Consider the following 17,977-nt stretch of genomic DNA (forward strand, 5'->3'; position numbering starts at 1 on the left):
TAAATAAACGTTGAAAAAAAAAATTAAAAAAAAAAAAAAGAAATTTTGTCATGATCAAAATTCACTGATTAAAAATATAATTATATTGTATTGGTGTTTTCTATTTGTTAGCTAAACATTTCTAGCGATTAAAATTCTTTTTTTTTTTTAATTTTTTTTTCAACGTTTATTTATTTTTGGGACAGAGAGAGACAGAGCATGAACGGGGGAGGGGCAGAGAGAGAGAGGGAGACACAGAATCGGAAACAGGCTCCAGGCTCTGAGCCATCAGCCCAGAGCCTGACGCGGGGCTCGAACTCACGGACCGCGAGATCGTGACCTGGCTGAAGTCGGACGCTTAACCGACTGCGCCACCCAGGCGCCCCGCGATTAAAATTCTTAAAATAAAGACACATAGTTTAAAACACCCCCCCCTCCGGTTTACAACAATGTTTAGGAATAATATCTGAGATAGGTTTCACTTGTTATTGGCATATTTGGCAATATCACAGGGGTGAAGGCATTCATCTAAATGGCCACTTGCAGCCCAAAAAAGCTTGGGAATCATTTTTTGTTTAATTTACATTTCTCTTGAAATACCTTTCTCGGACTGATTTTTCTTGAAGGGATATCGTGTGTGTGTGTGTGTGTGTGTGTACGACTGACTCAAATTTTCAACCCTTTATGCAAAAAATAAACCATATAGATAGATAGATAGATATAGATATATAGAGATACATAGATACATTTTCAGATCTTTTATTTTGTCCTGCTCTGAAGAAAAATAATGCTATTAGCAGCAAACAGAAACATCGTATCTGCTAAGTAAAAAGTCACAGACTTTGTTTTAATTGCTCTACAACTGCCATCACTTAGAGATGCCTTCAAAAGAAGATGTCTGTGGTTCTTACTGGTTCTGAAATAAGAGGCTGTCATTCAAGTCGGGCTAGAAGCATGGTCACAAGTGCTCATCACCTAACGTAGGAGAAACTGCACAGTGGGATTCCTCTATCAGTCACTGTTGCCTGGGTCACAGTGTGGGGAGCAAGTGCTTTCCAAAAGTTCAGGAATGTAAACAAACACTCAGCACTACTCAGATCACCACCATTAGGATGGCCAAAGCAGTTGGACTCCTTAAGGACCATAACAAAGAAGGTGATAATTATAGGTCAAAGCCACCAGAAGAAGTAAATGATATAGCTTTCTAAGAGAAGCACATAATTAGGCCCTGTTGACTCCTTTTTCTTGAGACAGGTGATCTTGTTCTGTCCCTCTGGCAGTGAAAATACTTTGGGGCCTGACCTCCGGCTGTGTCTACAATGACTCAAACCATATTCAAAATACATAGTGACATCTTTCGCTTCTCTCTCCAATAAAAGTCCCACTCTGTGTTGAAAGTACTGAGTTTTGCAACTAATGTGACAATTCAGAAAGCTCCCTTAACCTCTTATTTAAATCTAGAAATGTCAATTTATGTGAAAGGTCCTCAAGGCATTCCATGAGCTGGGCCTATTATCAGTCCGACAACGTGAATAATTTCCAAGTGTTCCCCAAGGAAGGGAGTCTTTCTGGGAGAGAGGGTAAGGTGCGATGAGGTGGAGAAAAAATGAAATGGTTATGCCAAGGGAAGTGGGGGCATTACTTTCACCTTCCTGTTTTGTTGTTGAATACCCCAAGTCGGATCTATTTCTTTCTCAATAAAATTCTTGGGGCAGGTGGATGGCTCAGTCAGTTAAGCATCGGACTCTTGATTGCGGCTCAGGTCATGATCTCACGGGTTTATGACACTGAGCCCCAAGTCAGGCTCTGTGCTGAAAGCAAGAAGCCTGCTTGGGGTTCTCTCTCTTCTTCTCTCTGTCCCTCCTTCTCTCTCAAAATAAATAAATAAACTTTAAAATAAAACTCTTACTTTGTGAAACAATGGTGCATTTTCGATCACTAGAAGAGCTGTTTTTCAACAGCCATGAAGTTCTTCTGAGTCACAGGCATTCAATAAACAGGTATTGTTCAAATTTTACTGGTAACCGAATTCTGTTTATCTAATTTCTACTGATTACTCACTCATTCACCCTCTTTCTGACTCATTCAAGAAAATAAGACTCAGAAGTAGGGTATGTCAGGGACACCTGGGTGGCTCAGTTGGTTGAGTGTCTGACTTCAGTTCAGATCATGATCTCACAATTCTTGAGTTCAAGCCCATGCCAGCACAGAGCCCACTTTGGATCCTCTGTCTCCCTCTCTCTCTCTGCCCGTCCCCCACTCATGTCCGCACACGTGCTCTCTCTCTCACTCTCTGTCTCTCAAAAATAAATATTAAAAAAGTAGAGTGTGTCAAAAATATATCACACATTATATATGATGCAAAATATGAAGGCATGTAGCTCCTACACTCCTTGACAATATGGTTTATGTCTGAGCAGATGAATTTAAAGAGGAAGAAAGAGGACACTGGGGTGGCTGGGTGGCTCAGTCAGCTAAGCATCCAACTATGGCTCAGGTCATGATCTCGAGGTTCATGAGTTTGAGCCTTGTGGGGGGCTCTCTGTTGTCAGCACAGAGCCTGCTTCAGATCCTCTGTCTCCCTCTCTCTCTCTGCCCTTCCTTGCTCTCTCTCTCTCTCTCTCTCTCTCTCTCATAAATACACATTAAAAAAAATAAAGAGAAGAGGACACCATTTACATCAAGAATATAAGTGACCAGTTAAACAACAGCCACCAGAAGATGTTGCCCATTTCAGTCAAAGTGTTAAGCACTGATTCTGTGTATACTGGGAAGAGGAATGAGGATGTGACAAAGGAGGACTGGGAATGAAACACAATTCTTCAGGGCAGAGCATCCGCTTACTGTTTCCCTGCTGATCCTCCAATTAGATGCTTTGACTATTTTTCACCATTCAAATATGTGGAAACTCAGATAGGTAGGGGGATTCTAAGTTGGTTTTTGCCAAAGATTTAGTAAATGCTTATCTTTCTGTGGATGTAATTATTTCATACGTGGGCTTGTTTGCTTTAGCTAATCTGAGACTAAGGCTGTCATATATAAACATGATTCCCTTAAGTTTTTATTTAAATATCTAGGAAAATAATCTTTTTTTTTCTTTTATGAAGTGGCCAACTAACATTCCTCACTTAGCATGTTAAATAAATGCTCTCTCTCTCTTTAAATTGTTATTCTGTTGGGGATCTTTTAATTGAAAATTTACACGATGGATAGCCTATCTCTTATAGAACTTGACTTAATGAATGGGTTCTCCTATCTCCTTTTCCATCCCCATTGAAATGAAAGCTTTCTGAATGCAAAAGTGACATATTCAACCCTCTTCAACACCAGTCACTCCCTCAGGCAAGACTGTGCTCTTCATGGGGATAAGACATAAATAAAACTGGGTTACAGTCCTCATGGAGACACAAAGGGGAAGAGAGACATTCAAACAAGTATACAAGTATACAAACAAGTATACAAGTATAATGCAGTGTGACCTTTGTTATGTCATAGGTGCATATAAAGCCACACAGGAACACAGACAAGGAAGCAATTAGTTTAGGATTGAGGGATGTTTTAGAAAGATGATATTGAAGCCACCAAAGTATGTTATCTCCTTCAACTACTTATATACATAGGAGCTAGGAAAACACTACAGAGGCATTCAATAAGTGTTTATTGAATGCATATAGTAGAAATTTTCTCAAATGCTTTTTCTGGGATATAAATTCCATGAAGACAAATGTTTCCCTCTCTTCTTTTTGTCTCTCCAGGACCTAGAAAAATGTAAAGCACATGGAAGATTCTTAAAAATCTGTTGAATGAATGAACAAATAAGAATATGGAATTTTAAGAGAGTGTTTATTTTCTGTGCTACTGAGTAAAGACATTAGGAATATATGGGCTATTTAGGGGAGGGGTATCATTTAAATCTGTTATACTTTTATATCATAAGCTTAAAACTAAGAGACACTTGCTATATTTCTCTGCATTGCCTAAATTAACTCAAATCTTACAAAATTTTTCTAGGGCATGGTTACATTCATTTTAAAAGAAACATTTTTACACTAATTATAATCATAGTAAATAAACAACAGACCATAAAGTAAGCATGACATAAAGAAATATGATTGCTTATTTCCTCCAGCTGGGAATTAAGCCAATGTATTAAAATTCATTTTTCTGGTTATATATCTGGTAAAGTGTGACAGAGAGTTTTGGTCATCCCAACCATCCCCTCCACTCACTCTTTGTTCTACTAACATTTCTTTTTTCCATTGAAAAGAATAGGGTTCCTTTACATGGAATGAAGAGAAAACAAAAGGAATAAAACAAGTAAATTTGAATTTTGTTATTCACCTTGAAATAGACTATCATATGTTTACATGAATACTACATATACCCAACTAGATGGCATCTAAACAAAATTCTAGAGTACATAGCTGTGATAGATTGCTTCATTTTTCATTCTTATTCTTACTGGACTGGAAACTTGGGTGTTTTAATGTAGGTGTACTAAGAATTGCTTAAATAGTTTTGTTCTTCTTTTAAACAATTACTTTTTTTAACTTGTGGATCTTTACCTCTAGTGAATGAAGTCCAAGGTAGCTTTCAAAGTAGAAAACTTACCCAAAAGGATGTTTAGGTTTGTGATAAAGAATACATCAAACCCATTTGTTGATAGTTATCTCTATAGTCTTCAAACTTAATTTAAATCAGAAAAACCCACTTTATAATCTTTTTACACTTGACAATGAAACAGTAGGGCTAGTGCCAGAAAACTGCCCCAAATTCTTTAATGCATGAAGCATTGTTTCTGGAAAAACAATGGAAAAAAAAAGAGAGAGAGAGAGAGAGAATGGCTCTGAACTTATGTACATTACATATCCTATTACAATTTTTTATTTGTACTGTATATTTCTAGAATTCCAACTTACGATGGATAAAGCCAATGTTCCCCCCCCCCCCCCCAAGATATTGCTTTGGATTACTACATTTTCTATTCTGCATTTTCTTAGAAACCTACTTTGTTTGGTAGTATCATAAAGATTTAGATACTTTCCTGAAATAAAGGAAGAAGTTGAGAAGCATAAGTGATTTGTAACATAATCACATGTGATGACTTTTTGTGAGTAGCTAACAGTGAATGTCTCTAGGTAGTGAGATTATAGATGGTTTTAGTTTTATGATATTTAATTTAATCAATCAACCAATCAATCAATAAATAAGAAGTCCTCTGTGTATCTGTATGGAAGCACAACGATAAATCCTATCTGAGCAGGCCTGTTCTTCAGATTGAATATGTCAGAAATCTGTCTATTGTGTTTTTTACAAAAAGTAAGGGGACTCATTCTGAAACTTTTGTTAGCGGCCCAGATTTTAAATTCATGTTAGTGTTGGGGCGCCTGGGTGGCGCAGTCGGTTAAGCGTCCGACTTCAGCCAGGTCACAATCTCGCGGTCCGTGAGTTCGAGCCCCGCGTCAGGCTCTGGGCTGATGGCTCAGAGCCTGGAGCCTGTTTCCGATTCTGTGTCTCCCTCTCTCTCTGCTCCTCCCCCGTTCATGCTCTGTCTCTCTCTGTCCCAAAAATAAATAAACGTTGAAAAAAAAATTAAAAAAAATAAATAAATTCATGTTAGTGTAAAACAAGGTACATAAAATCATGAGTAATACTTATTTATAAAATCCTGACTCATTAGAGGTTTCAGAAGAAGTAATAATTCTATAGCTTCTCTTAGTTAACAATCTGCTTAAGGGGGCAAGGTGATGTAAGAACTGTCTTATTCATTTATCCACATTCACACTGGGACACGTGGAAAAATGTTCCTTTGCAACTGTAACCTTCGCAAAACTATTTTTCTTCCATGCGTTTTCCTATTCTCACAGGAAAGGAAAAACTGATAAATCTAAGTTCTTACGACTCATAGCATGGTTCCAGACCAGAAGAACCAACGTCACCTTGGAGTTTGTTAGAAATATAGAATCTCAGGCCCCTCCCCAGACTTACTGATTCTACACTATAGCCAGCGTGTCAGGTGATACACATGCATATTCAAGTTTGAGAAGCACTGTTCTCACTTAGGGCCATTTCCTAGCCAGTAGCAATTAATGTGGCCATGAATTAGTGTGGCCAGGAGCTTCTAAGTAAAGAATGCTTTGAAATTGTATGACTGGAGGGAGTCTTCGCCACTGCACAGGAAGGCAGTCTTTGGGTGCCACCATGGATTCTATGGTTTAATGGGTTTCCTCACTGTAAGCATTTTGATACACAGCGATAATCCATAATCATGCATCATCTCTAAGACCAATATTCAGCACTTTTAGCTAAGAAAAGCCAAGGGAATGGAAACTTCTCATAATGGGATAGATTTTACTGTTTCCCATCTGTGTAACTTGGGCACAGGCATAAGCACTAACTTAGTAGAACTGTTATCATCTTTCACATACACATTTTAGTGCTTTTCTCGAAGGTCAATATATAAATTGATTTTTTTTTTTTTGAAGTCTGGATAATTTTTAGTCTGGATGTTCACTAAATTCTTCTTGCTCGTGTTCACATTTCTCTTTTCAGTGTCAATTTATCCAGAAGGAGTAGAATTTTGTATTCCACTGGATCTATAGCATGTTTGGGGACTACACAGAGCCATTTTGTGGCAACTAGTAAGACAATACATTATACAAATTCAATTTGACTGTAAGGAATCTTATACATTCATAATACAATCATATTCCAGGTAAAAACATAGCCATGCAATAATGGTCTCACTGGGACTTCACGGAAGTGTAGATGGCTGAATACATTTCCTAACAGTATTTTTCAAGTACTATTTGACGTATCATTAAGGAATGCTGTCCTTGACATTATATTACATGGAGGCTGCAGAAATATCTTTTTATACATGTCTTGAGCAACCTTGATATTGGAGTAAAGGGAAAGATAATTTAAATTCAAGAATAGCTCTGGGGGCACCTGGGTGGCTCAGTTGGTTAAGCATCTGACTCTTGGTATTGGCTCAGGTCATGATCTCGCAGTTTGTGAGATGGAGCTCTGTACTAACGGTATGGAGGCTGCTTGGGATTCTCTTTCTTAAGCCTCTCTGCCCCTCCCACCCCCAAATAAATAAATAAATAAATAAACATGAAAAAGAAAGAGAATAGCTTTGAACTTATGTACATTACATATCCTATTACAATTTTTAATTTGTACTGTATATTTCTAGAATTCCAATTAGGATGGATAAAGCCATTTTTTTTCCCTAGACATTGCTTTTGAATTGCTACTACATTTCTCTGTTCTGAAATGTGCTGAAAAAATGGGGCTGGGCCTTGGCCTTTTTCTCTGAGACTAACGTTGTCTTCATTTCGAGGTCTTGCAATTTAAACGCTGAGCATATGCTCACTCAGAAGTCATGCTGACTGGCTTTAATACCTGGGCAGTTTGGGATTGAGTGAGCACTAAATTCTAAAGAGGCAAAGGCAGTGATGATTTGGTGAAGGGAGCCACAGGTTCAGCTGCCTTGGGCTAGTAAGATTATGAGAACTTCCACAAATATCACTAAATTCTGTTCTATGGTTATGTAATAAAACCAAATAATGAAGCCACTTACACTTTTCAGTAATTTCCTATTCAACTTTATCCTCATGAGGCAAGGCAAGTCCTGTTATTCCCCAAATTACAGGCACAGTACATGTATAAAGAGATTAAATGGGGGCGCCTGGGTGGCGCAGTCGGTTAAGCGTCCGACTTCAGCCAGGTCACGATCTCGCGGTCCGTGAGTTCGAGCCCCGCGTCAGGCTCTGGGCTGATGGCTCAGAGCCTGGAGCCTGTTTCCGATTCTGTGTCTCCCTCTCTCTCTGCCCCTCCCCCGTTCATGCTCTGTCTCTCTCTGTCCCAAAAAAATAAATAAACGTTAAAAAAAAAAAAAAGAGATTAAATGGCTTTCACGCAACTAGTTACACGTAGTCTGGAACTATCTCCTAGCGTAGTGTTCTTTCCATTCAACTGGTCCTCTTTAGGAAAAAGGGAGCAAAGTACCCATATTTTAGCCCCTATTAATCTCACCATCCAAATACCACCACCACAATACACAAGTATCTACGAGGGTATATGGGTCTCCTTCATTCAACTTCTCAGATTAACTCAATGTATATATATTTCCATGGAAAAATTGAGAAATGAAAAGTTATGTATTTCCTCAAAGGGAAAACCTAGGAGAAATAATTAATGAAACTAGATGATAATGTCATCTTTTACCGAAAAAAAAAAAAGTCCAATTTTCTTAAACTGCCTACAATGTCTATTGCATTATGTTTTCAATGTCCTAAATTCAGAAACAGGTCTACCCCAATTATCAGCGGTGAATACAGAAAAATAGGCATTTCCACTTTAATTCAACGTACACATTCCTGAAAAATCTTCTATGGTACAAAACTGCATACTAAAAATAATAGGGTTTATGTGAAGAATAGGGTTGGGGGAGATCCGTCAAGATCTGTGCAACTTTGTAACTACAGCACTAAAAAAACAAAACCTGGAACCTTTGGGAGAGCGCTGGGACAGCTGGAGGCGGCCTCAACTGAGATTAGGGACACACAAAAACAAAATGGTGGTGAGCTCCTGGGAAGTGCAACCTGCATGGAGCGGGGGCTGTAGGAAGCATCTCTGGGGAGGAACACCCATGCAGGCACTTATTTTTCATTTTACCTCTGAGCTGAGAAGCCTCCTCTGCCTTTGCAACAGCCTGCCTGAGGGTTTGTTCTTTTTCTTCTAATAATGGCCCAACTTGCTTGAAAAGCTACATAATTTCCATGTTATATGGTCATTGTTCTCTTTTATCTGAGAGTTAGTGTTAAAGAAAATCACAGTGTAGCAGAACGGACTGGGCCAAGGAGCCAAATCATGGTGAATCTTACCCATTTCAGTATCCATAGCTTTCTGGACTATTAATACTGTAAGTTACAGTGTACAATGTTCTCGCATAATTTTTTTTGTCCCAAAGTGTTATTTATCTCAGATAATATTATTTATGTTTTTGATAATGTATGTGATCTCCCAGTTTAAGGTAAAAATTAGCTCCTTAGAGGTTGGGACTAAATTCTCATTTATATCCTCCCTCTGTAGCACATAATACAATTATCTTGAACACAGGAGACAGGTAAAAGATACTTGTAGATTTATTAAATCTCCTGATTTAATTCTGGAGTGTAACAGTATACCTACTCTGATAAGATAAAAATAAAAACTGAAAAATTGGAGCACAGTGAAAAGTCAATGCCATTGCTCCCTAATATAAAGAAGGAAATCTACTCTGTTCAGAATTTTATGTTCAAAAGCAATTTTTTTTTATTAAATTTTTTTTTCAACGGTTATTTATTTTTGGGACAGAGAGAGACAGAGCATGAACGGGGGAGGGGCAGAGAGAGAGGGAGACACAGAATCGGAAACAGGCTCCAGGCTCTGAGCCATCAGCCCAGAGCCTGACGCGGGGCTCGAACTCACGGACCGCGAGATCGTGACCTGGCTGAAGTCGGACGCTTAACCGACTGCGCCACCCAGGCGCCCCTCAAAAGCAATTTTTAACTTAAAAACTTAATTTATAAAACCATAATAATAAAAAAAATCTTAGATACTAAATAAATGTCTGTAATTGGGAAACTAGGCATTTAAAACACCTTGATTACATTATGATTCAAAAGACTTAAAAGCCTACAGTATTTTCTTTCAGAAATCACCAAAAATAAATAAATCTTTTTCTCACTTATAAAGCTGTAGAGGTATCAGTGTTTTAATTTTACATCATAAGAAGGCAGAAATTTTAAATATCACTAAACGTTTTAAATGGGAAGCAAAAATTCAACACAAGTTTCTTTCTGTCTTTAAAAGAACACAAGAATGTCGATTTAAATTCTCTTTCAAGACCATGAGGGTGACAAATAGCCAAATTTTGTTGTTACATTTTTTGATTCATTTGTCAGTGTTGACAAAAACAAGCCGTGTAAGCAACAGAGTTTTTTTGAATTAGTAAAAAAGTAAAGGGCAGGGGGAAAGGAAAAGATGCTAAGATGAAGTTTTTCCTTTAAAAAGTACATCTTTCTCAGGATACCTGGCTGGCTCAGTTGACAGAGCATGCGAATCTTGATCTTGAAGCTGTAAGTTCAAGCCCCATATTGGGTGTAGAGATTACTTAAAAATAAAATCTTAAATAAATAAATAAGTACACCTTCCTCTAGAAAACATCTTTTTACAAATTGATGGAACTGTTTTATGCAAGGTTAAATCTGCTTTTATCTCAATTACTGCAATATCTGATGACACATTGCCTTACAATGAAAGTACAAAATATTCAGGAGATCTAATAATATCTGACTTCACCATTGCCCTAGGCAGGGGAGTAACATGGGAATTAAAAAGAAAAGCTTTTAAGAATTTTCGACTCTTGGGGCCCCTGGGTGGTTCAGTCAGTTGAACTTCCGACTTTGGTTCAGGTCATGATCTCATGGTTCATGGGTTCAAGCCCCCTGTTGGGCTCTGTGCTGACAGTTCAGAGCCTGGAGCCTGCTTCAGATTCTGTGTCTCCCTTTCTGCCCCTCCCCTGCTCATGCTCTCTCTCTCTCTCAAAAATAAATAAACATAAACAAAAAAATTAAAAAAAAAGAATTTTCTACTCAAAAAAAGAGTCTTATTTTGAAGAATATATTCTTCATTATTCATATTTTTCATTTTCGGTGGCAGTGAAGTCTTCACTGCAATCTGTACAATTAATTCTAGGAATTGATATTTCAACATTTCAAAACTGATAGTTTAAGAGAGACTACAATTAGTATAAAGCAGAAAATTCCCTTGAATGCTGTGGTCATATGTCACATCTCCAGGAAATAAGATACACACACACACACACACACACACACACACACACATATATGGATATACATATGTATATATATATGTATGTGTGTATATATATGGAGATATATATGTGTATATATACGGAGAGAGAGAGAGACAGAGTGAAAGAGAGAGAGAAAGAACGCCTTATAGAAGCATTTTAAGTGACAATGATTTTTTTTCATAAATTACTAAATAATATTTTCCATTTATTTTGAAATAGGTGGGGGTTCTAGGCAGCAGGGTGTGGCTTACCTGAGTGGGCTTAAATGTGTGTGCATATGTATCCATATGCAAATCTTAGTAAAGTATGACCAAAATTCCAGTTATTCTTAGGTCATTACCATACATTATGCATGCATGCTCCTTCATTCATAGAAGTTTTTAGTTTGATCTTATCCCATTCTTTTGTAATATTATCCTCAAAATTTCAAATGCTATACAGCAGCTTAGAAAGGATTTGTCAGTCAAAATTGTGTTATGCATCGCAACATAAAGTATAGCTCATTAAGAATAAAATACAAGCTGGCAGATAAGAATATATCCATTTGTAGTTATCCGATATGTAGAAGAAGAATAATAAAAAACATGTAAAACATGCATCCTTGTCTTTAGACTTCAAATCCACCATGCTGAATGGATTTTTATAGGGCATATACTTGTTCATGACCTTTACTGTTAAGAAATTCTGTCATGTTTGAAAACTAGTCCCTAGTGGAGCCTGTGTCCCTGTTAATAGTTGAAAGGTCAATGGAACTGCTAAACAGTTTGTATTACTGTCAGGGTGGCCATGAAAACACCGCCTGCGGCAAGAGGACTCGGCAGCTGGGTCAACAGGCACTGTGGGGATTTATCAACCTAGGGGGGCCACTTGCATAAAACTTTGACTGATGAATTGGGACTAGACTGGCTTATTGGGCTAAAGCCTCTCTATTATGTGTGACTTTCCTTAGGATGGCAGGGCTGCGTGCAGGCTCCCTGAGACATATGCGAAGGATAAACAACTGATTTCCTCTTATGAAGTGATTTTTTTTTTTAAGTATTCTTCAGCATCCAGGATAATAAGGAGTAGGATGAGGATATTAAGAAAAAAATAAACAAAAGGCAGTAAGTAGGGCCATGGAGGGGAGAAATGGGGAGGAGGCATGGGGAGCAGTTTTTGGTACTGGTCACTGCAGGAGTCTGAAGATACAACGTTTCTATAAGATGACTTCTGCAGCCTGGAATTTGCATTGTTAATTTGTAGACCTCTTGAGGGAATGGTCTTGTGTGACGTGGTTGGATAACAGATAAGCACTATGTTAAAATAGAGCAAGACTGGCTACATGGTAATTAAATCAATATGATTAGGAAGAATTTTGTTTTACAGATTCCTGGAGAAATAACCCTGGAAATGTTTCAAAATAAAAAAAAAAGGGGGGGTCATTTGGTTTAAGTTCATCTGACACAAAAATTAAAGAATCTTTGGCAGCGGTATGAAAAAAAATTATGTTCTATAAAAATAAATCTTGGACGGTATGTAACTGTTAGAATTCTTTAATTTCCACCCCACAGGAGCATTTGTTTGGTTCTGAAAAGATTTAAATCAGAGCAAGCAACCAGGGCATGATGCTTGGTCTTTGGAAACTAAGTATTAAGAGCTCTTGAAAGCTCCACCAACATCTTTACCCCAATTTGGGGAAGAGATCCTGAAAACGGAAGAGATCACCTTAAAATAATTCTTTTTTTTTTATATACATGTTTTTGTCTTAAGGTTTTATTTAAGTGATCTCTACACCCAACGCGGGGCTCAAACTCACGACCCTGAGATCAAGGGTCGCTGGCTCTTCCGACTGAGCCAGCCAAGGGCTCCACATGAAAATAATTCTTGAATGCATAGGATGAATACCAACAATACTACAGAATTAACTATGTTCTAAATGTATTACTTAACTATCTTCAAAGGCACTCCACAGAAATGAGGAAGGGGCAGAATGATCAGCTGTACTCTCTTGATGAGCAAAGGGGCACAGTAGAGTTAAATAACTTCATGCAGGGTCCTTCGGTAAGGAAAATTCAGAGACAAGACCAGTTGACTGTGTGTCCTGACAAGATGGACTCATTCCTAGTCTTGATTAGTCTTAGATGGCACTAAATTTTGGTGAAACTAAAATTATTGCCCACCTCTTGTACTCAGTGTATTGAAATCTGTTTTCTGGAACTGTTGGCCAAAGGAGCTCCCCTAGATGGGGCAGGCAGGACCCAATATTAGAGACTTTTGGGGATCCAGTGAGTTGACTCAGGAAGCTGGGTGATTGGTATTGACTTGATCCTAACTCCACTCTGTCACGAGATGCAAGTGGTTCAACTTTGACAATATTCCTGAAGTGTGTTCAATGTTCTTTATTACTTTTTTAATGCTTATTCATTTTTGAGAGAGAGACAGAGTGCCAGCAGGGGCGGTGCAGAGATGGAGGGAGACACAGAATCTGAGGCAGGCTCTAGGCTCTGAGCTGTCAGCACAGAGACCGACGTGGGGCTCGAACTCATGGACTGAGAGATCATGACCTGAGCCGAAGTCGAACACTTAACTGACTGAGCCACCCAGGTGCCCCTCAATGTTCTAACATGAAGGAAAATTCATTCTTTCTCTACTTTTCCCTTAAATGACTCCTGAGTTCTAGTTAACGTTTAGGAAAACCTGGTTGTAGTGTTATTGAATTTGCATGTTTTTAAATGATAAATAATGAGTTTTGATTTTTCTAACAGGTTATCTTGCCATCCTTTTCTGAGAAAGATGCCCAGTGTAAAATAATTTTAAGCTTATGTAAATGCTTATGTAACAAATAGCATTAGGCCAAATTGTCCTTATAGCCTGAGGTTAATGCTGTAACCTAATCTAGTTTAGCCAAAATGACTTAAGAATGTTGCATATGGTTTTTAAACTCTCTTGTCTTTGTTATATGTGAGTGTGTGTGTGTGTGTGCAGGGAAAAACAGAAAAAACATAAATCTTATAGTGAGTAAGAATGTAATTTCTATGACATGTAATATAGAATATAAAAATTGTATAATTTGGTGTTATTCTCTTCTAGGACCATGAGTCAAGTGCTGTTTGAAAGTAATGATTCTGAAAACATTATTGTTACAAGTCTGGGAACTCCTCCACAAGAATTCAATTAACCTAAGATTTTAATTTGAGTTAGATTTTAGGTATAACAAGAAATGTCTATCTATTGTTTTCTTTAGTTCATGAGGCTCTTTCTTCAAATTCTCTCTCAAAAGTTTTGGAGAAACAGTTTGGCTCTCAAGCAGACATCCTGAACAATGTTAAGCTAGTAATTAGCTCACGTTTCTAAAATAATCCCATTCACGTACACTAAAGGGTCTGCTTCTATAGAACTTCAACTCATCCAGGGAGAAATACTATAATAATAAACGTTGGCATCCAAATTGAAACAGCATGAGGCTCCCAACAAATGTTTATGAAAACATTTGTTTTCTTATAGTTGGTTTAATCTTAAAATTTATGTCTTTGCCTGTGTACAAGGACAGTGTGTTTGGGACTCTGTTACTACCCCCACCTTCTGAAAACCAAACACACATCTGAACCCTGGCCCCACACATGACAGGACTCAGCAGAAACAGGCACTGTAATGAGAAGTCAGGACTTTTCAGGTATGTCACTCTGAGACCACCCTACTAGAGGAGGCCCTCAGATCACAAAGCCAAGGTCCCTTATGGAAACCCTGCTAATTAGACACGAATAATGGATTGAAGGTGTAAAATTCACCTCAGCTCACCACCAGCAGACTAAACAATCCAGATGACGAGAGAAAGATTTTGTGAGAAGGAGGAAGAATTCATTATAAGACTACCAGGAAGCTTGTAAAAGCATATCAGCTTTGACAAACCTAATGAAATAACAATGACTATTTTGAAATGAAGGGCATTAGATCTGAGTGAAATCCCTAGACAGACACCATTATGAATCATTAGAATGCTTACTTTGTGAATTAACGTTAGTTTGATTTTTGTTCTTAATATTGCCAACTTCAACCACCACTGAAGTGCCTGTTATTTTTTTCATTCATCACTTTGCTTTTCGCAAAGAGGACATTCGTTTCATATCCAAGGAGGAAAGGATCTACAACGTATAAATAGGTGCTTCTCTTATCGTGGAAGAAAATGATACGCCAAGAGACCATTTAGGACTGATCACTCTTTTTTTTTGTTCTGTAGTACCAATGTTAACTTACACTTTTCTCAAGAAAGATAGTGTTTTGTGGTATGGGAAGAGGACAAAACTCTCTATTTTGTTTTCTGGGGGAAAAACATACACTATAACTTACAGATAATATTTTAAAGTGTAAATTTGCTTTTAGCAAACTTTTTAGATATTGGAATTTATTCTTCTAAAAGAGACGTGAGGGACGCCTGGGTGGCTCAGGTGGTAGGGTGTCTGACTTCAGCTCAGGTCATGATCTTACAGCTTGAGGGTTCAAGCCCCACGTAGGGCTCTGTGCTGACAGCTCGGAGCCTGGAGCCTGCTTCGGATTCTGTGTCTCCCTCTCTCTCTGCCCCTCCCCGCTCACTCTCTGTCTCTCTCTCCTTCAAATATAAACAAACATTAAAAAAAATTTTTTTAAAGAGATGTGAAATTTGGGAATTTAAATACGCAAATGGGCTCAGGAAGATAAGTTAATACAGAAAGATTTTGAAATTCACACCCTGGTGGAGCTAGAGTCTGGCAACAGTGCATTCAACGGTAGTGGTATTTGAGGACACCTAGGTTCTGTAACAGTTATTTCTGAACTCATGGCTAATATCTATTTGACAGTATATAATTTTATCAGCTTCTGATAGTTCCGACTTATCCATGAAATTAAGAACTGACTAATTATGATTCAAGATAACAATGTTGTGATGTGTCGGTGGAAAAGAGCAAGGGGGATAAATATGTTATTTAAAAGATTAAACATTCGGGGCACCTGGATAGCTCAGTCCAACTCTTGATTTCAGCTCAGGTCATGATCTCATGGTTCTTGAGATCGAGCCCCTTGTTAGGCTCTGCACTGACAACTTGGAGCCTGCTTGGGACTTTCTCTCTCCCTCTCTTTCTGCCCCCTCCCCCGCTCATATTCTCTGTCTCTCTCAAAATAAATAAATAAACATTAAAAAAATAAAAATTAGGCGTGCCTGGGTGGCTCAGTCAGGTAAGCATCTGACTTCGGCTCAGGTCATGATCTCGCAGTTCACAAGTTGGAGCCCCCGCGTCGGGCTTTGGAGCCTGCTTTAGATTCTGTCTCTCTCTGCCCCTCTCCTGCTCATGCTCATGCTCTGTCTCTGTCTCTCTCTCTTTTAAAAATAAATAAACATTAAAAAAAATCGAAGATTAAACATCAAATCTTCCTCTTGCTGCGGTAAATGACAACATTTCTTTCGTTTCCATTTGTTTAGTCACATTAGCCTGCATGACAGCTGTGAGCTTCCAGATAGTTTTGAAATGAGGCTCAGATGTTGAAACTGCCAAATAGCTTATCTTGATTACCTGACAAAAAAAAAATCATACTGAATAGCTATAATGTCTGCCAATATGTTTCTAGTTTTCTAGAGAGAAGAGGAAGGTTTATTGCTTCCAACATGAAAGCCAATACCTTTCACATTTGGGTCCTCTTCTGGCGTGTAACTGAGGATGCTGATTCCACAAATCAAATGCTGCTCTCCGATGGCAACAAGAATGACATGCATATGTGGACACAATGGGGCTTATAAAGTTCAGCAGGGTCAAGTCTAGCCCTCATAGACTGGAGTGGAGGGTTCTCCCAGGATAGCACTTGGCATATGGACAAGGCAGAGTGTTCATCTTTGTTGATTGCTAATTGCAATTCATCGTCCTCAATGTGAAGACACTAAAACAACTTGGACAAACTACTTGACTTAAAGGAATATAAAAAGATCTCACCTTTTGGGATCTACAATTTTGTAGAGTTTTCCATTGTGAGTCTGGGTCATACTTTTACTACTTGATAGAATGTAAACTTCACCTGTGAAAAGTGAAATACAGTAAGTTAATTTACAGTATTATAAAGCCTTACTTCCTATTGTCGAAGCAGATTATTTCATATAAATAAATAGATATTTTGTTTTATTTATTTATTCCATTTGTTTAATGTTTATTTATTTTTGAGAAAAAGAGAGTGAGACAGAGTGTGAACAGGGGAGGGGCAGAGAGAGAGGGAGACACAGAATCTGAAACAGGCTCTAGGGTCTGAGCTGTCAGCACAGAGCCTAACATGGGGCTCACATCCACAGACCATGAGATCATGACCTGAGTCGAAGTTGGCTTAACCAACTAAGGCACCCAGATGTCCCAATAAATGGATATTTTATATTTATTTTTGTATCTATGTACATATGTATATATGTATGTGTATGTATATGTGTGTATGTGCATGCGCATGTATATGTCATGTATCTGTATCTCTCTATATATCTCCTCACAGCCTCAAGAAAATCACTTGCCTAAAGATTATGAGAGTCTCTGGGGCACGTGGGTGGCTCAGTCGGTTAAGCATCCGACTTCGGCTCATGTCATGATCTCACAATTGGTGGATCCGAACCCCGTATCAGGCTCTGTGCTGACAGCTTAGAGCCTGGAGCCTGCTTCAGATTCTGTCTCTCTCTCTCTCTCTCTCTCTCTGCCCCTCCCCTACTCTCTCTCTCTCAAAAATAAACATTAAAAAAAAAAAAAGATTATGAGAGTCTCACAAGTCTACTTTCACAGTGCATCCAGAATTCAGTCACTTGTCTCCACATCCTACTACTGCAGATACCAGTGTGTCCTGGATTAGGGCAGGAGCCTCCTAACTGATCTCCCCGCTTCTCCCTTGTTCTTCCATGTTTAATTTCAACATACCATCCACAGAAAATCCTTAAAGCAAGTTACATCATTTAAGTTGGATCACGTTCCTTTGTTTCAGTATTTCCAATGGCTTCTAATCTCTCTCAGAGCAAAAGTAAGTCCTGGCAGTGGCCTATGATGCCTCCCCTTATTGCTCTGACCTCATATGCTATGCTTCACCCTCTTGGTCACTCCTTCCTAGCCACAGTGGCCTCCTGGCTTTGTACACATGAGGCAGCACCTGTGCCAT

General features: G+C 38.4%; 1 protein-coding gene across 2 annotated transcripts in view; it reads right to left on the bottom strand.

Annotated features, from left to right (window-relative positions):
* Positions 1-17,977, bottom strand: part of HHIP (hedgehog interacting protein) — a 97,150-nt gene that overhangs the window by 10,114 nt on the left and 69,059 nt on the right. The window contains exons 11-12 of one of the 2 annotated variants that reach the window (XM_040473090.1): positions 16,789-16,870; positions 3,519-3,737 (exon numbers count right to left, since the gene is read on the bottom strand). In XM_040473090.1, the coding sequence (XP_040329024.1) occupies positions 3,665-3,737; positions 16,789-16,870 (155 nt within the window). In that variant the 3' untranslated portion in view covers positions 3,519-3,664. Of the gene's footprint in view, positions 1-3,518; positions 3,738-16,788; positions 16,871-17,977 lie in introns of those variants that run through there. The other variant, XM_040473086.1, reaches the window with a different exon arrangement.

The sequence above is a fragment of the Herpailurus yagouaroundi genome, unplaced genomic scaffold (genome assembly GCF_014898765.1).
Source record: "Herpailurus yagouaroundi ecotype Mexico unplaced genomic scaffold, PumYag 28, whole genome shotgun sequence".
NCBI classification, from domain to species: domain Eukaryota; kingdom Metazoa; phylum Chordata; class Mammalia; order Carnivora; family Felidae; genus Herpailurus; species Herpailurus yagouaroundi.